At 43.3% G+C, this 27,427-nt stretch overlaps 1 protein-coding gene across 2 annotated transcripts; it reads right to left on the reverse strand.

Moving 5' to 3' along the window:
- Positions 1 to 1,574: 1,574 nt before the first annotated feature.
- On the reverse strand, positions 1,575 to 26,400 carry mark1 (MAP/microtubule affinity-regulating kinase 1). Of its 2 annotated transcripts, none has more exons than XM_056369231.1 (18): positions 25,338 to 26,400; positions 16,065 to 16,268; positions 13,067 to 13,120; positions 12,704 to 12,752; positions 12,376 to 12,441; positions 12,127 to 12,197; positions 11,025 to 11,081; positions 10,789 to 10,923; positions 10,319 to 10,420; positions 9,318 to 9,437; positions 8,815 to 8,914; positions 8,586 to 8,698; positions 8,285 to 8,426; positions 8,054 to 8,187; positions 7,649 to 7,734; positions 7,420 to 7,569; positions 7,066 to 7,335; positions 1,575 to 6,306 (listed from the first exon to the last, which is right to left on the reverse strand). In XM_056369231.1, the coding sequence occupies exons 1-18, from the start codon at positions 25,386 to 25,388 to the stop codon at positions 5,964 to 5,966; spliced, it is 2,247 nt and encodes a 748-aa protein (XP_056225206.1). In that variant the 5' UTR covers positions 25,389 to 26,400; the 3' UTR covers positions 1,575 to 5,963. The 2 variants fall into 2 exon arrangements, with proteins under 2 accessions (XP_056225206.1, XP_056225215.1); XM_056369240.1 differs by lacking the exon at positions 25,338 to 26,400 and adding an exon at positions 18,433 to 18,548.
- Between the last annotated feature and the right edge of the window lie 1,027 nt (positions 26,401 to 27,427).

Genomic DNA, 27,427 nt, shown 5'->3' on the forward strand with positions numbered 1-27,427 from the left:
GAGACGAGTGAAGATTCAAGAGATCAAACGCTCAGTCAAGATCAGTAAAGATGATGCAGACAGAGAAAAAGCAGAAGGTGTTCAGGTCTTCACTGCTCTGAAGGAGTCTGTTGACAGAGGCCTGAACCAGCTCATAAAGGAGATCGAAGAGCACAGCCTAATCCGGCGGGGGAGAGTTCAGCCCTAAAAGGCATCTCTCCTTGACTACCTCCCTCATTCAAAATGGTAAAGGGGAAAATAGTCATGGTGTGATGAGCAGTGATGGCTGGCATTAGGGGAGTGACTCTGGGACGCCAGTGATCACTGTCTAGCCTCCTGGAGGTGTCGTGGGACCAACTAGACGAAACACTGATGAAAGGAGGTTCCCACCTGATGACCCCAAAGACATGTTAGTTATCACTGCTCATTAGTCTGTATAGCTAAATTAATAGTTATCATAGGACATGTTAAGCTTAGGGAGCTATTCACTGAGTCTGGTCCATTTTCTGTAGCACAAGTTTCTTGTGTTTACCTTAAATTAAAAAATATTATTATTTTGAGCAACTTGATGAATGTTGAAGTTTAACACCAAAGTAAAGACTCAAAACAAACGAGAAGTCTGACGAGATTAAAACCTTTTGAGGTTATTGATTGATTGATGGTTTTCGAGGTGTCAGTCCCATTGTCGTGGACACAATATCTCAGAAACACCTCAACGGAATTTCTTCAAATTTGGTACAAACATTCACTAGGAACTGGGATCAGATTTTGGTGGTCAAAGGTCAAAGGTCAAGGTCATGGTGACCTCACAAAACGCAGTTTTGGCCTTGTGAATGCGACATCTTGAGAATTCTTCAAGGGAATTCCTTCACATTTGGCAGGAAAATATCCACTGGGACTCAAGGACAAGCTGATTAGATTTTGGTGGTTAAAGGTCAAAGGTCAGTGTGACCTCAGAAAACACTTTTTAGCCATAACTCAAAACTTCACATAAATTATGACAAGATTTCACACAAATGGTTCATATTTTATGACTCTGGATAAACAGAGATGTGACCTGGAACTAGTCTGAGCGGCGGAGGGATACGACCACGAGGAGGAGATTCTGGTTTGACTTCAAGGTTGTCCGTCTCTGTCCCATCTCTCACAAACCGTTTTCTAATAAACCATGACCACAGTTGAACAATCATTTTCACTCTTTGTGGCTTGAAGTGGTTTTTAATTCCTGGACTTCCGAATATTTCTTCAGGTCTGGATTCATCTTCATCTTCATCAGGAGCTTCCTGCGCATTCAGCCTGGACTCTGGTCCCAGGTCCTCTGCTGGAGGAAGCTGAAGCCGACAGGTCACATGATGTGTGTGTGTGTATGTGTGTGTGATTGTGTACAGTAAGTATGAGTACAGATCTCAGACCTGAGATCATTTCTTCAGTCACGTCTTCTTGAGGACTGAAGACAATGTGAGAACAGCTACTAATCAACAGAAAGAATCAAGTGGAAGATGTTCAGAAAATAAAACGTTACCCAAACAGCAGTATTAAATGTCACGGTGGCTTTTTAACAGCTGGGATCAAAAAAACGAATCATGGTGAAGATGTTTCATCTCAGTGGTTTTTATTTAAAATGCATCTATCATGGCTACACTGGACTTTGCTACTTCCCTGTTGGTGACGAGCCTGACAGATCGGAGGCAGCCGCCGGGTACGAGTTACTATCTGAAAGCTGAGGTGAAGGCTATTTTCAAGTAAGAGGCTCAGATTTACGTACAGTCTTTCCCACGACATGAAGGCAGCATCACATTCACCCCTCCCATCCCTGTCAGACAGGGACGTTACATTTTCACTGTTTGTTCCCCTCCTGTTTTTTTTTTTTGTTGTTTTTTTTTGTTTTTGTTTAAGTGCTACAACGTACAGTACGAAGCGTTCTCCGGTTTCAGTAATGATGGAGAACCATTGCACAGAGAACCCTCAGGACCTCGACACTGTAGAGACAAGGAGAGCTGGTTAGCAGCTCTGCTGAAACACAGACAAAGATTAGTGGGAAAATAATTACAAATATACAAAAGAAGTCAAAGTGAAAGGAAAACCACTGACTGCTCTTTTCCTCTGACACAGCTGAATGCATAGGACGTACAGAGCAGTACATTCAGAAGGCATCGAGTGGTGGAACAGACACAGATTTGAGTTGATCCGACAGGAAACGGCAGTAAATGTGAACAAATCCCACGTGCAGATTCAAACCAACAATTAATGTCACGTGCTAACGAGGTTATTCTTCTTAGTGCCGTTGTTTCCAGAAACTATTAAACACGCTGTTGCCCTGGGTGACATGTTCCTTCATCACCGCGAACACACACACCGTCCTGCTGCCTCTAATACTCACTAATGCGTCACAAGTGGATTAATCCTCCGCTGAAAATAGTCCCCAGCAAATGCCCTATAGGGCTGTAACTAACACTTATTCTCATTAACTATAAATCTGCTGATTATTTTTTCACTTCACGTTTGTCTGTTTAATGCCAAAAAATTTTGAAAAATGAATAAAAATGCAAAGTTTTTCAGTTTCTTATCATGTGTAACGAAGAAAAGCATCGAATACTGATGTTTGTGACGCTTGAAACAGCAGATATTCCAATAATTCAAATTTTATTTATTGTCAGTTGCCAATTTTTTTTTATATTCATAAGGATGTTTTAACAAATTGCCGAGCTTTTCTTTTTCAGTGAAACTGTATTGAGTTTTTTTTCCATGTTCAGTAGGAACCAATGAGCTCGGAGCTGAAGAAGACGGACTGACACGTTGTTGGTTCGTCGCTGCACATGAGGTTTGTTCATGACAGAAAGAAATAGAAAAAAACCAGAGTGACCTTTAAGTTTGAAACGGAGACGTGTGAATGATTTGCTTTGTTGAACTTGAAGTGCATTTGAACGTCTCATTGGTGTCGTTCTGGTTTATGCTCCGTTCAACAGCAACATAAACACGACCACCGTTATAAAAAAAAAAAAATCTGAATTTGATCTCACTGCTAAAAACCTTGAAAATAAGAATAAAAACATTTCCAATGGTGGGAAAATAATAAAGATGGAGACAGTGTAGACCAAATAATAACAGACTCTGTACACAAACCAAGACGAATCAACCCTGAACCTGTACATCCACCTGGACAGGTATCATCTTATACAGCAGAGAAGAAATAATGAAAACACATTCTGATCTGTCAGCTGTAAATGCAGAAAAAGATTTACAGTTTGTGTTTGAACAAACCAGGAAATGTTGCCGAGCATCGACACCGTCGCCGACGCTCTAATATTATTGCAACAGTATTAACATCAGCCAGCAGGGGGAGTAAAAGGGTGCGCTGCGTCAGGAGGTCAGAGGTCACATTTCCTCAGTGAGGATGTTGTCACAACCTGATTGTTCATCACGTTTCATGACTCATTCCCTCTGCTGCAAACTGTGCAACCTACGGCGTAAAGGTGGATCTCTGCTGAGGTACGAGCCTCTTTCCCTATAAACACGTCCAGGTGAGAGTGAATGGACGAAACTTAACTCACTTTACCATCATGTACGACAGAACACTATGCTAAGCTAACATTAGCAAGAGAGAAACCTAATTTATACCTGTACTTTTGTGCTAAGGAGCTAACACCTGTTAATTTGTCAACTAGCTGTTAAGGTGTGATACACAAACTGAGCAGCCGGACTCCACAGTCATCTGAGTTCATCCGCCTCAACAAGCTAATGTACCAACAGGAGCTAGCTGTGGCTAACAGGCTAACATCGGTGATTGGAACGGTTGCCACGTTTGATGTGTGAAAAACTGTCCATCCCACGATATCTCAGTAACGCCTTGACGGAAATTATTCAAATTTGGTAAAAATGTCCAGTTGGACTCAGGGGCGAACTGATTAGACTTTGGTGGTGAAAGGTGAAAGGTCAAAGGTAACAGTGACCTCACAAAATTCAGTTTTATCCTTGTGAACGTGATATCTCCGGCAACGCCTTGAGGGAATTTCAGTTCAAGGTCAGTGTGACCTCACAAAACACTTTTTAGGTGTAACTCAGGACTTCACAGCATATGTAATGTGACTCTGTAACCTGGAACTAGTCTGAGTGGCGGAGGGATACAACCACGAAGCGTTGATTCAAATTTTCCCCTGGTTTTGTTTCCACGTCCTTCTCATCCATTTCTCCCCCATTTCAAAAAACTGAAGTTTTATTTTGAGACATGCAGTAAAGAGCCGGTCGGGAGTCAAACCCAGGATCGGCGGCTCAGAGCTAAAGTGAGCACCCTCACCACTTGTTTTCTTTTTTTACTAACACCCTTGCTGCCACTTGTCTACCCCCTAACACGGAGTTGGACATAACCAGGAAGAAAGCAGAATAGCGTTATAGGAAATCTTTTTTTTTTTTTTTTTTTTTTTACGTGCATTTTCACAAAAGCCGAGACAATTCGTGTCCCAGGAAAGAATATCAATTTTCCGGGACAGTCGTTTCAAAAATAGAACAAACCCTGGAAAACCAGGACGTCTGGCAACCCTGTGTGTTGTTTGTGCTACAGCTCAAACTGACCGTTTTCAATCCCTTCTCTCGCCGTCTATCGCGCGACCACCGACTCGGAAAGTCAACGAAAAGTTGATGACATCATTTATGCAGAAACATGGCAGACGAAAGTAAATGTTTGGTTTATGGTGAGAAACTTTTGATTAATGGTGCAAATTCACATTTTGCATCTCGTGCATTATTTCATTAACATTTAAATTATAATATGTTATTAGGTTGTAACTGTTAGTTGCTGTCGACATAGAACAACCTGGATCAGTTAGAAACATTATCCGTTAGCAGTAAGCTAGCAACCTGCTGCTTAACGCTCTGACCAATAAGACACTGCACATCTTCGTAACAGCCATGTTGTTTCCACAATTTGAATCCGAGGAGCACGTGAATGCAGCATTAGCATTGACTTTATATGCAATTACGCCATCGCCGCAACAGAGTCATGACATAAACACGTTAGCTAGCTAATCTCTCACTCAGCTTTGCTTTCATTGGTCTTTAAGAGGAAATGAAGCGTTTATTTTCCATGTTCTAAGACAAATCGGCTTCACTGCAGCAGCTACAATAAGAATTTGAAACCTTCATGATTTTAACAAAGCTAAACAGTGATTACTTGGTGAGCGAAGAAAAAACTGATAGCGAAGGTGTTTGTAACTTGGGTCTCGTCCACGTCCATAAAACTCACCGACGCTCTCCTTTAATTAATTTGTCTGTTCACAACAGGGTCATGATGAATACTGAGTGTTTTCGACCTTCACTGCGTCTGTAAACAGCTGTTCTACTTTCCTGTACTTCACATGCCAGCAGAGTTGCACAGGTAGAGCAGAGGTAATGATTCACCTGCACTCCAGGAACCAGGTCACTGTCAAGAGATCAGGTTAAGGCAAGAAACTGGATAACGCGTTGACATGCTCAGCAACATTATAATAACTCTAACACTTCAGATTACATGCAGTCTGATCCGTCTCCTCCTGAATACTCCTTCCTGTCCTGGCTCTTTGCTCGCTCAAAGGTTCCTCCAGTAGAAATCTACCTGTGTGGATCAGCTTTAATCCCTTTGACCTGACAGAGTTTCCACTTTACGTGATGGTCAGGACTCAGTCTCCAAGGTTTTGGGAGGATCAGATTTCTTTAGTGCATGTAAACGCAGCGATAAACCGACCGAACACCGAGGGACGAACCACGACCTGCTGGATGTCTGCGCCGCCACTTGATTTCATATTTGGTTTCACTGGCGTCAACATTTAGTGATAACATTAAATAGTAACTGTGTGGAGTATAATAAGGTGAAGTTTCTCTGAGTCATACAGCAGTTATCCTGGAATAGTGCTGAACACAAGACGGCCGCCGCCACGAGACGGGGCGTCGTCCTTTGAAGAGGAGGTGCAGAGACGTCCTCCTCGTCAGTGTTTCAGGATCATGTGATTCGTTCACAGCCTGAGCTCGTTGGCCACTTTGGAGGCGATGTTTTTGAAGGCGATGGACGTGCCCGAGATCCGTTTAAACCGCACGCCGTTGAGCGAGAGGCGGGGCAGTTTGCACACCTCCATCTCCCACTGGACCAGGCTGTCCTGCCGGGCGTCGCCGTGCACGCAGAACAGCATGTAGCGCTCGCGCTGCTCATAGTCACAGTTGTTGGCGTCCAGAACCCGCCGGATCTCCTTCATCATGTCGCCCGGCTCCATGGAGGACGTGGTCTTCATGCTCCAGGTGAACCGCAGCGAGCGAGGCTTGGAGTCCCGCACCTCCTCTTTGGGTTCGCCTGATAAACTCCTGGAGGAAGGACACGAACAAACAGCAGTTTTAAAGCACAAGAAGAAGAAGGTAGATTTTCATTCAGAGCATCTTTGATGTTGTTATTGTTAAACTCGCCCAGATCACACATGAACATATTAATTATTCACATGTGGTTTTTTCTCTGCAGTCAGAGGGTTTTGGTTTTATTGATCCAGGTCTGAGAAATCTGACTACAACTACTGAAGAAATAGTCCCTGTGTCACCGGCTCACAGTGTGTCGTCCTAAGTCCCAACGCAGGGGCCGCATCCTTCAGTGCCGCGACTACACTGTCACATTTCACAGGCTCCTTCGTGGCCCAACATATCCCAAGATTCATTGCGTGCCGGTATTTACAATAATATGGCAGCAAAGAAACATCGGAGGACACTGTGGCCGCGAAGGACAAACCGAGATGAGACGGTTTGGTTTAGGATTTTCACTTTGTGTCACCAGCTGTTCCCGCCCCTAACTGTGGCGTCGCAAAGCTCCTGTCGCCTAGCAACCTTGACTACATGTAACCTTTTCTCACCAAAACTTGAGGTTTTAAGTCTCTTGGTTTTAACAGTTGGACCGTTAACTGTTGAACTGAGCTGAAACAATCCTGACATTTAACAGTGTGATCAACAGGCTGTTTTCATTACCAGCACGCAATGAATCATGGGATACCACAAAGTCAAAGTTCAAGTCTGCTCCGACACAATCGGTCTTTAAATGCAGCCTCTGAATTGGGACTCAGCTTCTTGTTGGTGACTGACCTGCGTACGAACTTGGAGGTGATCTTCCCGATGAGGGAGCTGGAGGTGCCGCGGTGAGGTGCGGCCAGCGACGCGGCGGCGTGCTGCGACAGGCTGGGCGAGGCCGGGGGCCCGTTGTACGTGGCGGGTCGTCGGTCTCTGAGCTGAGCGCCGTGGAAGGTGGAGCGGCTGGAGGAGCCGCGGGGGAAGCGGGTCCGGTCCGGCGTGGTGCTGCTGCTGCTGCTGGTGACACTGAAGGCTGACGGCGAGGAGGGGGGCTGGTGGGGGGAGCTGGGGGGGGGGGGGGGGAGAAGGTTGTTGATATAGTGATGTAATAAACGACCGCTGCGAGGAGACATGAAACACGTTTTTCACCTCTGATACTCCGCGTTGTCGTCGATGGGGGGCAGGCTGGACTTCATGGGATGTCCTGACGCTGACATGGACTTGACATGACGGGGGCGTGTGGAGGAGACGGCTCCCCCTGGTGACGGGGAGGGGGACGCTGCAGGTACCTCAGGTAGACTGAGACAGAGACAGGTGAGTTATTGATGTGTTGAATCAGCGTGTGATCAGTGACGACTCGCAGGCTTCCTCTCCTCACCTGCTGTCCTTCCCGTTGGGGATGGCGGCGGAGTGGCGGTCAGCGCTCGTCCTCTCGTAAACATACGTGTTCCTGCGAGTCATGCTCTGTAACACAAAGACAGTCACATGAGCAGGTCGACCTCAATCCACTGATCCAAGGCAACGCAGACCACAGTTTGTCCAGAGGGAAGAGATGATCAGAGCTGCACATGACATCACTTACTTCAATAACACGCATGTTGTTTGACCTTTAACCCTGGTTTAAACCTGGTTTCAGAATCAGAACTTGGTTAAAGCGCCATGTTTTCTTCTTCTTCTGTGTTTTAATTAATATAGAAGCTAGAGCTGATCTATAATCAAACTACACATGGACAGAGACCTTTACACTGGAGGAGCTTTAAGAACAGAATCTGTATCGTCTCACCCCTGAGGCTGTGGCTGACTTCCTGCGGTCCGGAGCTCCCACGGGTGAGGCGGGATCTTCCCTTCTGTCGCTCTCTACGCTGTTGGCGTGGGAACGCTTGGTGTAGGAGACAGGCGGGGGGATGGAAGGCGCCACTGAGACACAAAACACAGAGAATCCAAAGACTGATCCAGAACTATCTAAACACGAGGTCCAGTCAAAAGGCCTTGTTGAGTATAAACGAAAACTCACCGTGGTCACTGAAACGCCGCTGCTTCTGATTGGTCGGTACGTTGCGAGAGTGGGCGGGGGACTGACTGGAGCCGTTGAGGTCGCTGCAGGGTCGCGACCTTGGTACCAGGTTACCGCTGGACAAAGACTCCGTGCCTTCAAACTGGTGGAGAGAGTCACAACAGAGGATTCTGGGTAAAAGACTGGCTCAGACTGGGAGAGAGGTGTTGGTGGTATGATGACACTAGGCTAGCAGTTTCCCCCTGGTTCCAGTCTTTGTGCTAAGCTAAGCTAAACACGTTTGACAGGTTATGTAACACACCTCAGCGGGTTTCTTCCCCAGCAGCAGGTACGTCGCCATCGCCTCGTTGTATTTCTGACCGTCCAGCGCCTTCATCACTTCCTCCTGAGGGAAGCCCATCGTCCCCAACAGCTCTGATTGGTCAGAAAACACAGTCGGCTTTGGTTGGTGCAAAAACTTAGAGGTGCGTTTGACTTATGTATGGGAATATATACATATGGGAATATGTGTGTGTGTGTGTGTGTCTGACCGATGCGTTCGAGGTCGCTGAAGTCCTGCTCTGGTTCTGTGAACGGTTTCAGATCTTCGCTCTCGTAGCCGACGTTCATCCATCGATCCTTCATGACTTGCTGAGGAACAGACGAAAAGAAATAATAATAATAACTTTTAAACATGAAGGATTCTGTGTTTTTATGTCCAGAGCTGAAGAAAAATCACTACTTAGCATAACTTTAACTAAACACACTGACTTTAAAAATAAAACTTCCCTTAACACAAGTTTGGCATCAACAGGAAGTGAGGAGGGAGTGATGGTAGCAAAAACAATTATTACAGAGCGAAATCTTTTCTTTATTATTATCTGTTTTCCTGTGATTAATGCAACAGCAACACCATTTAAGGCTTTTATTGTGAAAGAGCTGTTGTTGAGTTAGTCACAGCTCCTGGTTAAAAACTTGTATTTAATAATATGTGTTTGGTTGACAGATGTGTTGTAAAGGTTAAAGTCAGGGTTTCAGGTTGCCTGTGTGTCACCTGAAGGCTGCCTCGCTTCCCGGGGTTCAGGACCAGCAGCTTCTTCAGCAGGTTTTCACAGTCTGTCGACATGTAGAAGGGAATCCGGTATTTTCCTCTGAGAACACGCTCCCTCAGCTCCTGCACACGCACACGCACACACACACGCACACACACACACACGCACACGCACACACACACGCACACACACACACACACGCACACGCACACACACACACACACAGTGAGAAGTTCAATAAACAAAATAAAATTGATAGCTTTGATCATAAACCTTGACTGTCCCCTAAACGCCTCACATGAACACTAGATGTCCCCTAAACCCCTCACATGAACACTAGATGTCCCCTAAACGCCTCACATGAACACTAGATGTCCCCTAAACGCCTCACATGAACATTAGATGTCCCCTAAACGCCTCACATGAACATTAGATGTCCCCTAAACGCCTCACATGAACATTAGATGTCCCCTAAACGCCTCACATGAACACTAGATGTCCCCTAAACCCCTCACATGAACACTAGATGTCCCCTAAACGCCTCACATGAACACTAGATGTCCCCTAAACGCCTCACATGAACATTAGATGTCCCCTAAACACCTCACATGCAGACTAGATGTCCCCTAAACGCCTCACATGAACACTAGATGTCCCTTAAACGCCTCACATGAACACTAGATGTCCCCTAAATGCCTCACATGCAGACTAGACGTCCCCTAAACGCCTCACATGAACACTAGATGTCCCCTAAACGCCTCACATGCAGACTAGATGTCCCCTAAACGCCTCATGTACAGACTAGATGTCCCCATAACACAAAGCAGTATTTACATCTCCAAAACTCCCCTTAGCTACAATGCTAACGTTGCTGGCAGTATATCGCTATGAGTCTCAACATAAGGCCAGTTTGTTATTGTACAGTTTTATAAATACAAGAGCACAACTCATTATTTTTTCCTCCATCTTTCATGCAGAGGTCAGCAGCTGTTGACTCATCTACCTTGAGGTTCTGTCCGTCGAAGGGCAGCGAGCCGCTGACCAGCGTGTAGAGAATCACTCCCAGACTCCAGACGTCCACCTCCGGCCCATCATACTTCTTCCCCTGCAAGATGACAGAACTTCATTACCCAGCAGCCCACTGCTCTCACAACACACTAACACAGTTTACGGCTGCATTTTCACCCTTTGATTATTCCTGAATTATTCCAGTTATTCTGTGTCCCAGTATTTGAGGATACTTACATACAATTAGTACTCCTGTTACAACTCACAAGTTTTGTCTTGTCTAACTTTATTTGTGTTGGTTTTTTTAAAAGAACATAAAGAAAACATAAGAAACACAATGAAATCCAGTAAATCTAAAGTACGTATAATTTTAAAGGCCTGTGCCTCCTCATACAAACACTCAGTAACAATAATATTAACAGAGTTGTTGTTACACAGGTGTGGTGGGCAGGGCTGAGTGCTCACCTGGAAGAGTTCAGGAGCCGCGTAAGGAGGGGAGCCGCAGAACGTGTCCAACTTGCTGCCCATCGTGAACTCGTTACTGAAGCCGAAGTCGGCTATTTTAATGTTCATGTCGGCGTCCAGCAGGAGGTTCTCTGCCTGAGAGACAAAAGCTTTTAGTTAAGAAACGAATTCGGGTAAACATTTAGACTGTGTGTGTGTGTGTGTGTGTGTGTGTGTGTGTGTGTGTGTGTGTGTACCTTGAGGTCTCTGTGTACAATCCTCTTCTGGTGACAGTACTCCACAGCTGACACAATCTGACACAAACACACAGCGATACAGGAAGAAGAAGAAGAAGAAGAAGAAGAAGAAGAAGAAGAATCATTTAGATCAGGAGTTCTGCAGAAGTCTGTCACCACCATCAGACAAGTGTAATTCACAGTTTGTCCTGCGGGTGGCGGCACAGGGAAGCACATGTTGTTACCTAAATCAGTGGTTTTATCATGTCTGCGGCGGCCTTCGGAGGACATGTCAGAGTCAGCCCGTCAGGCTCAGCTCTCATCAGTCTACACTGGACTTGACGCCATGCTAACACGGCTACAAACTGAGCTTAACTCAGCAGCACTTAGCAGCAGCAGTGTTTGTTTTGACCACAGCTCAGCAGATTGAACACCTCCGTTAGCCGTTACGCTAATGGACCCATAATGAAATGGATTCATTTTATTAATGGTTACTCCGCGCTAATTTATCCTGTGGGTGGGGGGTGGGGATGGGGAGTGGGGGGGGTGGGAGGGGGGGTGATGTGGTCTGGTCTCTACATGGAGGATGAGCCCACACATCTTGCAGCGGTACAATACTACAGGTTCAAAAAACAGCAGGAAAACATCTGGAAGGCTCACGCTGCTCGCAAACATGAGGTGCAGTGCGACATAAAAAGAAATCTATAAATAAAACAACACAGATAGATCCTACTACAGCCGCAGGCAGAGGCAGGTGCTGAGTGGTGCTGGTCCAGCTGGTAATGGACAGGATGTTTTACACTGACTTCTAACAGCCTCTGTTTCACAGTTACTGGCCAAGTTTCCATTCAAATGTGCTGCATTTCAAGAAAATCAGCTAAATAAAATGCAAACTGATGCAGCTGGTGGAGCGACAGTCGGTTCCCTGTTCTCCCGACAGACACAGCACCCAGGAAGTCCCGAGGTCTGCAGCCATGAATACATTAATGATCACTTCACATTTCCAGACTTCACGAGTTGACAGAGCTGAACCCCTGAATGCACCATTCAACAACCGACCAGGGCGCAGTGGCTGATGGGATACGGAGGAGCAGATAGCGTCGTGGATATGAAAAGATCTCACCTGGCGGAACTTGGCTCTGGCCTCCTTCTCCTTCATCCGTCCGTGAGCGACCAGGTAGTCAAAGACCTCACCTGAAACACACAGACAGGTGTGACGTGACAGACCTGAGGCTGGAGAACAAAACCTCTGCATGACTTTATACATTTATTTCCCAATCTGCCGGGGTGAAGTTCACTGATCACCTGTCCACATGTTACCTGCCGACACAGGTGAAAAGACAGGTGGGTCAGACCGGTGATCTGGTCTTACCTCCGCTGGCGTACTCCATCACCAGGTACAGAGTTTTCTCCGTCTCAATAACCTCAAACAGCTTCACTGAAAAACAACAGAGGAAACATAAAGCTGCTGCCAAATACTGAGCCCTGGCACTGCCAAAAACTGAGACCTAGTACTACCAAATACTGAGTACTGCTGCTGCCAAATACTGAAACATAGTATTACCAAATACTGAGTGCTCCTGCTGCCAAATACTGAGCCCTAGTACTACTAAATACTGAGCACTGCTGCTGCCAAATACTGAGACCTAGTACTACTAAATACTGAGCACTGCTGTTGCCAAATACTGGGGTAGACTCACCGATGTTGGGGTGGTTGAGGATCTTCATCACACTGACTTCCCTGAAGAGCTAAAAACATAATCTGCATCAGTGAAGCTGAAGCTTAAGCACATTTCATGACATCATCACCGCAGCTGAAATCAGACTAGGCTAACAGTTTCCACCTGCTTCCAGTGTTTGCGCTAAGCTAGGCTAACATCTCACAGAGATGAAACATCTGACTGGGGAAGACAGATGAGGGACAAACTGAATGTGACCTGATGTATTAAAGTCTTACATGACCTCCAGGTGACATGTCTGTCCCTGATTGGCTCAGACAGAAGGAACAGACCTTCCCAGAAAGTGAAATCAGACAGTGAGTGAGGTGAGAGGGGAGAGCGTACCTTCTGCAGACTGGTCGGGTTCAGCTGCGTCTTGTCGATGATCTTGATGGCGACCTGCGGTGAACAGAAACACACACTGATCAATTCATTACATTTGACTCCAGATCATTTCATACAGATGAAAACATGTTGCTCCACGGTTGCCATCTTGGCAGTGTCTGACTCCGCCCCTAACTCCCAACTAATCCAAAAATGGTCAAAGAGGAGGGGCGTGTGTGGAGCTGAGACTTCAGTTCATGCTGGTTTGTGTCAAGCATACACTCACCCACCTGTCACTCAAAGAGGCCACACCCTCCATAACTGTAGTCTTTAATCAAATGTAAACAGGTGAGTTATATAAACAGGTGAGTTATATAAACAGGTGTCATGAAGGAGGAAATTAGCTCTAGAGACCAAAACAGTTTTTGTACCAGGCTGTAAACATGTTTATTTCTGCTGTAAAGTTGGACATTTTAACATGGGAGTCTATGGGGACTGACTCACTGTTGGAGCCAGACTCTAGTGGTCGTTAGAGGAACTGCAGCTTTAGTTTCATTTTTCAGCCCTGGAGGTTGATGCTTGGTCTTTTTTCCTCAGAAACAGTCGACCACCAACGACTCAACACATGTGACCAAATAAAAACTTAATTAATCGTTAATCGTCTTTAATTCAGGTTACGTTGTCACCTCTGCTATAAAAACCCTGAACAACTGAGCGCTCCACGCTCTTTATATTGTTTTATTTCTAAGTCTCCAGCTTCTTGTTTTTATGCTGTTTGCATATGTGCAAAATAAACAGTAGCCTATATTTAATTTAAATATTCAATTATCAGTTTCTTTGTTCATGTTTTGCATTTTGTTTTAAACGTAATTTTTCCAAGAGACATCCTGATAATACTGCACTTTCCTAAAAAGATTAAAGTCCTTTTAAGACACACTTTATCTAATTTATTGTATTATAGCTGGACATGATTTAATATCTCTGTTGTGTTGCTTTCTTGTATTGATTTTAATAGTTTCTACTTGAAGCATGTTTGAGTGCAGTCTTACAGAAATAGAACAGAATGCCTTTATTTGTCATTTCACAGCTATGCAGTGAAATGTAGTGAATCTCTGCGACAGTGGGTGATGTTTGAATTTAAATTAAGATTGAAATTAAACAAATAAATAATAAATAAGAATAAAAATGTAAAACAGAGTGCAGACCAAACATGAGGGAAAACGCTGAGTCAGCGGGATCAAAGCTCAGAGTCTGATTCAGGCTCGAGTCCAAAAAGCACTTTAAAGATGATCAATGAGGTTAAAATGGGCTGCAGCACAGGAAATCAGCTGATTCAGGAGGCGTGGCTTCACGTTAACCATCAGAGCGTGAAAACATTCATCTGTCATCATCCAGTCAGAGCTGGAAACCTCCACAGTCTTCTTCCTCTTCTTCTTCTTCTTCTCTGACCCACCAGAGCCTGACGTCTCCAGAGAGAAACAAAGAAGCTGATTGGACAGCTCTGACTTCTCCTCTCAGAAAAATGGGTCTTAAAATAAGTAGAAAACGTCACACACACACACACACACACACACACACACGTTTCATCTTCCGACCAATTGGCTTTGAGCTGCCGACGTGTGCAGCATCAATAATTCATCCCTCAGCCGCCGCCTCCAGCTGATGATGTCACAGGATCAAACCCATTTAACCCCAACGACCCTCAGACGGAGCAGAGGACGTTCAGAGACGCCGCTGCTCCCTCACATCTGTGTCCGGTTCAAGTGTTACAGTTATTAAGAATCTGCTCCTTAAATTTGTGTTTTTATGGAAAAACTAAGAAATGATGTTGTAGATAATTGAAAAACAGAAACACAAGGTTTCCACAAAAAATCTTCACTCATGATTAGATGGAAAATGTTTTTCAGATCCTGTCTGTGGACATGAGGTAGAAATATATTTGTATAACTGCATCAAGTGAGTTTTAATTGTTGATCATCATCAGTTAAAAACAGAAAACGAAGGAATTCTCAGTGTAGTTAATTCAACCAACGTGCAGCATAAACATCAATTAATATTAATATTTCATATCAGTTACCAGAGCAGATCTATAATGTAGCAGCAGAGTCATGAGGAATCCAAATGAAGAATGTTTGTTGGTCTTTCTAGGAAACTCTGATGGATACTGATGTTTATTATGTCACACTCACCTGCTGCATGATTTCATAGTTAAAAGCATCAATATAAGGAGTGGGTACTTTCTTTCTTGGCCTTTTTAGGAAATATCCTTGTAATTAACAGCTAAAGAGCAGCTAAACTTTAAGACATTTCCTGGAAATAAGCATAAAAACATGGAACCCATGAAATATAGTGATATTATTTACTTAATTGTCCCCATAACAGTTCATTTTAATGACTTTTTTCTATTATTTTCCTTATTTTCTAAATTCTAACTTGTTTGTATCTCTGCGTCGTCAGGGTTTGAAGGTGAGAGTCAGAGCAGCGTTTAATACAGTCTGACACAACGGGTCTTACATAACCTTTCCCTCCACGACAGGGACATATCGGCACCATTAAATGTGTGCTGAATTAGCTGTTAGCATGTCCCGTCTGCAGTGGACTCATGTATGTCCAGACAAACTATCACTGGCCACTTTGATACTGAGAAAACTTAAAAACCTGAAGATTCTCAAGGACTTCTGCAGTTTGAAGGACCGTCTTTTTCCTCTGATTTCTGAGACAGATGTTTGTTCATGATGGACGTCAGATATAATACAGATGTGAAGTGTAAGTCACACTGAATCAAAAATATGTGTATGAAGTTTGTGTGATCAGATTTGACTGAGTTACGGCTCCGAGAAGAAGCTTAACATCCTCCGTGAATTGTGTCTGCTAAGCAGCCGAACACCAGTCACTAACTTCCTGTTGTTTCTGACACCTGCATTCACCTGTGTCTTCCACCCACACGGGACACACAGTGTAATGTTGTGGACTGGTGACAGTTGTCCTCGTCCTGCTGAGGAGGACTGACTGTTCTCACCTCTCGGCCCGTCAGTGTGTGTCGGGCCAGTTTGACTTTGGCGAAGTTGCCCTTGCCGATGGTCTTCATCAGGCGGTAGTTGCCGACGTGCGGCTGTTCGTCGGCGAGGGAGGCCACAGAGCTGCGACATGGCGGCAGACTGTGGCGGCTCGAGGATTTGGTGGGCGGAGCCGGCGGCTCGGGGAGCCTGTCTGAACACTTTGGCTGAAAGAGACACAGAAACACAGTCATTACTAACATCTGATCATTTCCTGAACTGAGTCACTGAGCTGAACAACACACACGTCTGACTCAGTAACAGCGAAACCGTTCGAATCATCTCCATGAGGAAGGAGTCGGTGTGTTCACTGTCAACAGGCCCCGTTTCCAGGGACGTGTGGCGTCCCACAGGGAAACGTAATCGGACCTTCACTGTTGCAAATGAGTGTCCAACACAAAGTGAATAATCTATCTGTAAGAAGATGGTAGACTTCTTTTCTCATCATTAAAGTTATAATTTATTTACTTATCTAAATCTACACAAACAAAAAATATTCCAAGGCCAGTGGTAAACGTACATATTTACTTTTCCATAATCTGAGGATGACTCGGACAGCTTGGATGACCCCTACCCTTATCACTGCAGAGTTATATTTTGATATACTGTATAGTTACAGACGGTTACAGTCAGTTGTTCTGTTTTGTCCCCCGATCAGCAGCCGTGGCGATACAGGTATCATCCAGCCGACCCACTGTCCTACGGATGATACAGAGGATGTGGAGGGAGCTGTCTTGTAGTTTAGAGTTTATAAACTGTAACTAAACTAAAAAACTAAATCTAGACTCTTTAGAAGAACCAGTAACTCCTTGACAATTAGAGATTTGGAGCAGGTCTTCTTGTTAACACACTTAGGTGTGATACTGGATCCTTGTCTCCAAAGAAAGCAGCATAAGGTCATCAAAAAATGAGCAGCTGGTTTGGGTAGAATAAGTAGATCACAGATCAGTGTGTACAAAGCTCCTCTCCTCACTCACTTAGATAACAATCTGTGACCAGCACCAGAACACAGCAACAGAACAGGGTCAGACCAGGTTCAGAGACGGATCACGTCTCTTCACACACCAGAAACAGACTGATGAACCTCCGCAAACGCCTGGTATTAACATCAAAGTGAGTGTACTGAGAACAGACGAGTAAAAACAACCATTCATTATATTAAGACCATTTATGTGGCAGACTATTAACCCCCACCCCCCCCACCCCACCCCCCCCACCCCCCCCACCCCCCCCACCAAAGTCCAGGCTCAGAAAGTCCCTTCAGAAACAGGGAGACACAGAGAGCACAGGCAGGTTTACACTGACTGTGCTTCAGCCCAGGACAATAACAACAGAGTGAAGTGTGTTATCTGCTGCAGGTCACAGCAACTGGAGCTGATGGAAACCAGTCTGACACAAACACCTCTACTGTTGCACAGCAACAAGGATCAGCTGACACTCAACACCGACCGAGGACGGACAGTTACAGTTACAGTCAGTTACAGTTACAGTTACAGTCAGTTACAGTTACAGTCAGTTATAGTTACAGTCAGTTACAGTTACAGTTACAGTCAGTTATAGTTACAGTCAGTTACAGTTACAGTTACAGTCAGTTATAGTTACAGTCAGTTACAGTTACAGTCAGTAACAGTCAGTAACAGTCAGTAACAGTCAGTAACAGTTACAGTTACAGTCAGTTATAGTTACAGTCAGTTACAGTTACAGTTACAGTCAGTTACAGTTACAGTCAGTTACAGTTACAGTCAGTTACAGTTACAGTTACAGTCAGTTACAGTTACAGTCAGTTATAGTTACAGTCAGTTACAGTTACAGTTACAGTCAGTTATAGTTACAGTCAGTTACAGTTACAGTTACAGTCAGTTATAGTTACAGTCAGTTACAGTTACAGTCAGTAACAGTCAGTAACAGTCAGTAACAGTCAGTAACAGTCAGTAACAGTTACAGTTACAGTCAGTTACAGTTACAGTAACAGTCAGTTACAGTAACAGTCAGTAACAGTTACAGTAACAGTCAGTTATAGTTACAGTAACAGTCAGTTACAGTTACAGTCAGTTATAGTTACAGTCAGTTACAGTTACAGTTACAGTCAGTTATAGTTACAGTAACAGTCAGTTACAGTTACAGTCAGTTACAGTTACAGTCAGTAACAGTCAGTAACAGTCAGTTACAGTTAAAGTAACAGTCAGTAACAGTTACAGTAACAGTCAGTAACAGTCAGTAACAGTTACAGTAACAGTCAGTAACAGTCAGTAACAGTCAGTAACAGTCAGGAAGCTGAGACTTAGCTAGCTGTAGTCAGTCTCAGTAGAGCTGGTTTAGTCTTTTCTCTACCTGCATCTGAAACTCGGCTCTTCAGCATTTCTCTCATTGGTTTTGTCCTGGAGTTTATTTTCCATGTTCTAAGAAGAACCAGCTCCATTATTATATAAATCAGCACTTTATCCTCCCACAGAGGAGGTTCAATAAACCCGGATGGTGATTCTCTGGCTCCTCATTCCCTGAAAGGTCAGCTCTGTGAGGGCGGCTCGCTGTTGGTCAATACTCTAAATATCTGTGTTAAAGTTCAAATTCATGTGGCCTTACATCACCCCCCAGGAGTGACTGCTGATCACTGATCGACTGCTTCTGCTGTGAAATGTCCTTTTAAAGGCTCCATCACCAAGTAACTACGAACATTTACTCAAGTACTACACTTAAATACAACAGTGAGGTACTTGTACTCTACTTGAGTATTTCCATTTCATCTGATATCTGATGACTTTAATTACTTAACAGATTCAGATGAATAATTCTACATGTAATCAACAATTTTAATCATTAAGATTAGATTTTATTGATCCCTGGGATAAAATTCACAAACTGCACAGCTGCAACATTAAACCCTAATCAATAATTAAAATGCAGTTATGTAATATACAGTATATTATTCTGAGTGAGTGGTCTGCACGGTGAATACAAGCAGAATCTGGATTCATGACTTTCACTTTCTCCACTGTGGTTCCGCTGTTTATCGTCTTCTTCCCCGTCTGTCCGTCACTACGGAGATTCAGTTTATAACAAGAAGAACAGAGCAGCAGTTTGAAACAGGAACTGCTTTTTATTTGTGATTCAGTTTACAGATTAGCGCCGAGGGAGGGGTGAGCGTCTGCTTTTGTTACAGGCTGGGGGCGGAGCCTGATGGAACCTCACAGCCCTGTTTGTTATTGAGAGAAAAAATACAAAAATAGTCTCTTTTTCCCTTTTCTCTGCTGTTACTCAACTGATTGAGAGGGAAGAAAAGGGAAGAGACTCGGTGACGGGGAGCTGAAGTGAAACCAGAACTTCCAGGTTCTGAAACACACCGACGTCTGTAGCAACACAGACGCCTGAAACTGCAGCTGTGAGTCCGACAAGCTCCTCAACCGTCAGCAACAGATAACCTGACTTTCACACCCACCTTACTCAGTGATTAGTCAGATGTGTTTTTGTGTGGGGGGGTGGGGGGGTGGAAACAGATGGCTGGATCCTTCAGACAACTGCTTTAATCACTTTTCATAAGAACAACTGACACTGAATATCTTCCAGGGAAAAAGGAAAAGGTGTGGGCTGGTTGTTCCCCTGCACTTCCAGTCTGACTCTTCACAACATGGTGAACGCGTCCAGCCGCACAGGTCACAGATCAGCTGGGAGGGTCGGAGACGAGCGTGAAGAGAGAGTGACTGGATATCATGGGTTCGGAGGATACTGTTATCATGACGTATAGACCGACCTGCCTCCTGCACCTGTAGTGACTCCAGCATCATCAGCCTGTCTGCGGTTCTGTTCACACTCTCACAGCTCTTGGTTAAAGTTAGGGGAAGATCAGTGGATTGAAAATGCCTGTTTCCTGTCATTGTGATTTAAAACTCCATATTTTCTTCTTCTTCTGTGTTTTATTTGAAGTGTTGATCCATCAGAAGATTTAAAAACCATCTCAGTGTAGTTTTACACACGTATCTCAAAAACATCAGCTCTCCAGGATAAAAGAAAAACGGCCTCGTTTTCAGCTTCATCGGGACTTTAAAGTTTGTTCTTAATATGTAGAAGTTTTTCAAACTATCAAGACAATAATTCAAAATCAGATACATGTTTTTCTTTGGACAGCGACATGACACACTATCATGTCAACGATACTAACTGACTGTTTCTGATATATGAGCTTATTGTTTTAGATCCTCTATGATTAAAACTAGCATTAGTTAGCCACTGTGCTAACCAGGATGTGTCATCTGACCACCAAGTCTTTGACCAGGACCCCCCACCCCACACACACACACACACACACACACACACACACACAGGGAGGTCAGAGGTCAAAGTTCATGATCTGGTTGGGACTCAGAGTCAGTGTCTGTTCAGCAGGGTGGAGGAAGATTTCAGTCCTTGTGTGTGTGACTTCATGGGGTGGGAGGAGGAGGTTTCCACTCCCACTGGGAGGGGGGGGGGGTTCCATAGTAAACCTGTGCGTCGTCATGGTGACGCAGAAAGCCTCCAGCAGCTGATTTCACAGTTGAGCAAAAAACTCAGCAGAGTGATTCATCACTGAGGAGAATGACTGCTTCACTCTCAGTGAGGACCGCACAGGACACAGTGACCCGGGTCATGGAGGGACCCCCCCCCCACGCCACCCGACCCCCCCACACCCCCACCCCCCCACCAGCTCCACCACCTACACAGGAGACAGAGCCACAGACAAAGGGACTCCTCCAGAGGATGCAGGGTTTTGTGTTTCATTAGCTGAGTATCCATCAAAATTTACTTCAAATAATTGAAAAAGTCAAAACTCAAACAAGAAAAAACTACGAAGAAAACCTTTGTTTGATTCGTGTATCCTCTATGATCATGTGTCAGAGTGCAAAAATCTACTTTTCATCCAGTTTTAAGTCTCATTTTTAAGATTCACTTTTTACACCTGGGTGTTTTTCTACTACATTTGAACCAGATGAAGTTACGAGAGAAACGAGCTGCTGGAGACGTCCTGTCCTGCATCACTGAACTTCACTGATAAATCTCTGATTCTTAACATGAAACTGATTTATTCAGTGTTTCTACTGGTTTTAATCCCCTGTCTGTTTGTTGTGGAGAGAAAGAAAAACCTCTGAGGATCATTCAGCTGCTGCTAAAAACCTCCTGAACCACCGACACTGAAGGAATCCAAACCAGGAGAAGCTGAAGACACCAACTCCCATGATCCCACGCTAAGTCACCACGTCACCCAATACCGTCTTTTGTTATTGTTTTGATTGAGAGACTCCTAGAGGCAGAAGTCACATGATTAACGCACTCCGTCTGTTTCCACTGCACTTTGTCACATTTTGTTTACTTTTGGCAGATATAAAAAAAACAGCCGATGTTGTAGTTGTTTAGTGTATTTATGTGGTGGTTGAGTTTCCAACAACAGTCAGTGTGAGATGAGATGAGATGAGATGAGATGAGATGAGATGAGATGAGATAAAATGAGATCAACCTTTATTGATCCCCGTGGAGGAAATTCAAACTGAACACAGCAGCACAAAAGAGAAACAGTTTAAGGTGGAAAAATATAATAAGAACTAAAATAAGAATAGAAACAGAATCTAAAATAAATGAGAAAAACTATAAACAACAACGATGCAGGCTGTTCTGTACATGTGCAATATGAAAATAAAAGGTTAAGTGGTTTATTGCAGTTTGTCTCAGATCTCTTGTCATATACAGATTTGAGTCGCGTGGCGTTTACATGAAACCGGTTGAAACGCCGTCGTGACATCCTGCAGCTGATCACTGTGAATGTGACTTCCAGAAGCCGCTGCGCTCCTGATATCACATCCTGCAGTGTATTTTGGGAAAGATCAATAGCAAACAGACGGCAGGAGCCGAACGTCACAGAGACGTGAAGGAGAAAAGATCAAAAGTGAGACTCAGGAGAACGTGACCGAGCAGCGAGGATTAATCCGGTTACTCTGAGTAACATCTGAAACCAGCTCGTCTCAAAGTGTCACAAGCTTCTTTTAAAACACTTCTTCAAACTCATTTTATCGACTCGCTTTAATGTGACGTCGCCTCTTCATCATCATCATCATCATCATCATCATCATCATCATCGTCTCCATGTCGCTCTTTTATTCCTGTTACTGTGTTTGTGTCTGTGTGTTTCCATGAAGCATCTGCTCCCTCAGATTCTCCTTATTTACACTGAATTATATTGTTTTTAAAGGTGATATATAAATAAAGTTATTATTATACTAATACTGATATTTTAGGTTTCAACACGGCGACACATTGAGACCCGACTGAACGATCCAGCGTTCAATGATATTTATGTTTATTTTTATTCATATCTATTCTAATTTATTTTATATTTTATGCCATGTACTTGATTATTTAGCATTTTATGCCTTTTAATTGCGTTTTATCTTTTACTGCGTGTCCTCGAATGCTCTGAAAGGCGCCTAGATAAATTGTATTATTATTATTATTATCATTATTATTATTACTAGAGACCCTCAGAGACTGAAGTGATGAGGACCTCAGGAGGAACTCAGAGGAGCCTGAGAACAACACGCTGTTAGCATTCCTGCATTAGCATGACAATATGGAGGCTGTGTTTACCCAGCATTCCTTCAGGGTCCATCGACCTCGCCAACATCCAAATACCCCGACCAACCAGAGTCCACGTGTTTGACAGATGACGGAGAGAAATGAAACACCTCTGTGTCCGCGGCCGACAGAGGACACCTGTCCCCCGCTCCGTCCACAGCACCAGATATTAAAGGTCTGAGTCTGTGGTGAAATCAACCGGCAGCTGAAGCGACGTACGGTACCGGCTCGACTGGGACCAGGTCACACTCATGACATCATCATGACATCATCTCCAACGTGACACACACATGAACGATGGAGGATAGAGAGGGGAAACCAAACATGCTGATGTCACAGTGATATCACCATTTATCAAAAATGTTTTACATGTTTTAACATGTTACATCCATATTTGTTAATAATATATATTTAATTTATATATGCAAATTTATACAACATACAAATTCAAATTCTTATTCATTTTAAATATACATGTCTATCATTAATATTTACATATATAATATCAATATGTATTGACCGGCTTTGGGATGGATATTTATTTATGTAACGTCTAAAATATAAGCATAAATAATATAAATATAAGAACATATATAAACATACATAAACGAGCTATATGTATGAAATTGTTCCAATTTCTAACATATATGTTTTTACTTCATATGTAAATATATTTCATATATAGGAATTTAATATATGTAGGTATATTGCATTTGCGTATGGGCAAATCTGTCAACTTCCTGTGACGTCACTGAAGCTACAGACCATAACAACGTTCAGGTTCTCAGCTCCGGTTATTTAATCTGACGACCTGACGATGTTCTACACCTCCAACACAACCAGACTCTGAACCTTCGCCTCCTGTTCAAACTGTGACTCAGCTTCATTATTTAACTCCACACTGACGCTGCAGCTGCTGATGTCACTGATGATGTCACTGATGATGTAACAGGCGTTAGCTCGTTCATGTGGCTAATGTTAGCTCTACATCCGACTGAAGCTACACCAGCTCCACATCAGCTCTGAGAGTGATTGGATTCCTGCACAGGTGTTCACCCAGGTGTGTACAAACAAAGCAAAGTGCAGGGCACGCTGTGGGTAGTTCAGGGCGACTGGGACATTAGAGAACTCTGAGTCAGCACTGCCTGTGTAGAAAGGAGGACTGACTGATCAGAAACACTTATTAGTCTGTTGGTGCAAAGAGACAGAAGAAAAGACTGATGCACCTTTAAATCCAGGTGGGACTATTTCTTCACAAGAAACCAGTTCCCAGCGTGGTCTGTGGATCCAGACTGACAGGGTTTTAAAACACACTCTGCAATCTCAAAATCTGCTGTGACAAAACCAAAACCAACTCATGGACCTGACCCACGGCTCCAGAGGATCCAGGTTGACAGTGTGAGTTTTTGTGTAATGATAAAAACACCTGCACTGATATTTAACCTTCAGGCCTTGTGATGTGAAAGTGTTTAAAGAGGCCGTTTGGAAGTTTTCTCTGCGGCTGAACGTGGTTTCCTTGTCGCTTACAAAACCTTCAGCCATCGTTGTCTTTACAAGACAAGAGATTATAATAATACGTCCTCTGAGCAGCGCCACGTCTTCAGGGCAGACTGGAGGCTGAAGTGAATCGCTATCGGAAAGTGGCTAGCTGATTAGCATGCTAACCAGAGATGAGAGTTATCACTGGTGTTTCTTTCGGCCTCTGGAGACAGCTGCTGGTGAGTAAAAGAATGAAGGTTTCTTCTAGACTGGTAAGTAAACAGCTGCTAATGCTAACGTTAGCTATGCAGCGATAACTTATAAATAGCTCCTTTAAATCTAGTTTTGAGGCCTTGGGATTCGGGGGTTTCCCCTCACAGAATAATAATAACGTAGACATGTAACATGTAGATAAATACGACAAGAGAGAAAATGTGTTTTAACATTTTCAGAGAAGTTGGATATTGAACAGTTTAAACTGGCACTGAGAGTCTGACCTGACTGGTGTCACACAAACTGCTGCTCCCTGTTTACACTGTCACATTCACACTCCAACAATAATCAAAAAAATTTAAAAATAAAACTTCAGTAATAAAACTATAAAACTCTGGAGAATAATAAACCAATTAAACTCCAACAATAATAAAAAATATTAACAATAAAATAATAAAATTTGATGAGTAATAAAGTTATCAAGCTATCAGTATCAAAACAAATAAAGCCCATTGATAATAAAATAAACTCTGGCAATAATTTAATGATTAATTAATAATAAAACTCAGACTAAATCAATAATAATGCAATTCAACGGCTTCATTAATAAAACTAGTAGAACTCTATCAATATTCATAAACTTCATAAATACTAAAAATAAAATATATTTAAACTCCTTTAATCATAAAATAAAAGTAATTAAACAGCATCATTAATAAAACGAATAATTATAATAACGGTAATTAGGACTAAAATACTTAAATAATATATAATTTAACTTAATCATGAATAAAAAATATTTAAACTCCTATAATAATAAAATATTTAACTGCATCAATAACAAAAACAACTCCATTCATAATTTAATAAACTCCATCAATAATAAAGGACGTAAACTTCATCAATAATCAATAATCGAACCAGACTGGGGATTGAGGCAGACTTACCGGTGCCTGTTCGGACTCGCTCACCGGGGTCAGAGGCATCCTGCCGGACATCTTCCTGCTTTCCCTCCGCTGCTTTCTGCTCTCTTCAGTCCGGAAGAAGCATCTCCTCCGCCGGCTGCTCTACAGCATCTCTCGCCGGGAACCAGGCCACCTCAGCGGGGCTCAGCTGGGAAGCTCCGCTGGCCGGAGGGACAGGCAGACCGGGGCGGCGGCTACAGGAAGGCCCGGTGTTTGTGTCGGTGCGGGAGGGAGAACCGCATGGAGACAAAGAGAGAGAGGAAGAGGAGGAGGAAGAGGAGGAGGAGGAGGAGGAGGAGAAAGAGGAGTGGAGAAGAGTTAAAGTAACAATCCTTCCGCAGCTTCCAGCGGTTTATCAGGTCACACAGCAGCACTGCGGAGCTGCAAAAAACCCCACATATAACTATGACGTCAGAGCTCCTCCTCCCCGTCATCCTCATCTTCATCATCGTCATCATCCTAAAATATCCCAGGATCCTCAGCTGCTGCTTCCACCGAAACACACGCCCTCCTCAGTGACCACACTTTGGAGTTTATTCACTTTTCATTTCACACGGAAGTCTTTTATTTTGTAGGATTCAGACAGTGGATTCTCGTTTACTTGTTAAACTGCAGGAGTTCTCCGCTGTCACACACACACACACACACACACACACACACACACACACACACACACACACAGTCTCACAGCATCTTATGTCAGAGGTAAAAACGTGTCTGAGTTGATCAGTTTCATCTTTAACTGTGAAAATATTTTTAAAAGTCTGATTTAAAGAAATATCGACTCACCTGTTAAAGTACAGAGGAAGTTGAAGAAGAAACTGGTTTATAACAGTTTAGTCATTTTCTTAGTTTTATCTGTGATTTTACAGCTAACAGCTGATCAGTGTGAGTCTGGCACGTGCTGTATCTGGGCCTTTCACACGTCTGTAGGACGACTCACTAATAGCAGCTATTTATTGCTAATAATTCATAATAATCAATAACTATTAATAATGTACAATGTTTTTACTGATATAAATCAGGGGTCAATCCATGTGTTGCCCCCCCCCCCCCCCCCCCCCCCATTTAAAGTCTCTACCTACAGCTGTCTGTCTGTGAGTTCACAGAGACACTTGGTGTCATATTATATCAGAATCAGTTTATGTTTATAAAGTAAATGTATATTTTATTCTGAAGGTCACAGTCTGTCTGGAGTTTTACTTTGACACAGGTGCAGATTATTTCTCTGAAGTGTTTCTATCATCATCATCATCATGGAGATGATCATACGTGACTATACTGCCCCGCAGAGGCCAAACAGCGACACTACAGTGGCAAACTGCCGTGACGTCACCCGTTGGTTGGTGAACTGCCGTTTTGAAGCCTGGAGTTTGAGTTACTGGACGTCGCCATCTTGGTTTTTTTATTTAATTTATACTTGTTACTAAATAAGATTTATCCAGCTCTTTATGATGCAAACTTGTGACAGTGAAGTTCACCTGTACCTTTATTCTAGTTTTAATTTGTCAGTTACAGTTGATTGTAAATTGTTGAAATTAATGCAGTTTTAATGTGAAATCAAGTTTCTTATGAAGCTTTGCTTTGTTGATGGTTTTTATGGAGCGTGTCTGGTGTGAATTTTAACAGTAGCAGCAGCACAGTGTAGAAATCACAACACACTGAATCTGTAATTAATCAAAGACTTTCTATGTTGCTTTAATCAACAACAAACATGATAAAATGTTTAAATGTGTCCGTCCTTCAACAGAGACAACACAGGATCTAGAGACAGATACTAGAGTTTGTGCTTTTCTAATTTCTCTTATGAACTTACCAATTTTAATTACAATGAAAACACTGATTCACCAAAGTGACTGTTGATTCATCATGAGGCAGATGGTAAATATGAAGAAACACTCAGTACAATTTAATCACAGGTTTATTAATTAAAAACCTTTTCAATGACAACAATAAAGTTGTGAATAAAACTAATGAACATGAGCTGTACGACACTGACACCTGCTTCACAATCTGAACTGTCAGTGTTCAGTTCACACTAAAGAGTGTGTGAGGTCACACATCCGTCTCTG

This window comes from Seriola aureovittata, chromosome 3 (assembly GCF_021018895.1).
Source record: "Seriola aureovittata isolate HTS-2021-v1 ecotype China chromosome 3, ASM2101889v1, whole genome shotgun sequence".
Taxonomy (NCBI): Eukaryota; Metazoa; Chordata; class Actinopteri; order Carangiformes; family Carangidae; genus Seriola; species Seriola aureovittata.

Bases quoted from the DNA above. Each gene is read 5' to 3' on its own strand.
- mark1 (XM_056369231.1), bottom strand. From the start codon at position 25,388: ATGTCCGGCAGGATGCCTCTGACCCCGGTGAGCGAGTCCGAACAGGCA. The intron at 12,753-13,066 runs GTACGCTCTCCC...TTATGTTTTTAG, and splicing joins ACCCGACCAGTCTGCAGAAG to CTCTTCAGGGAAGTCAGTGT. The intron at 7,336-7,419 runs GTGAAAAACGTG...CCCCCCCCCCAG, and splicing joins GACAACGCGGAGTATCAGAG to CTCCCCCCACCAGCCCCCCT.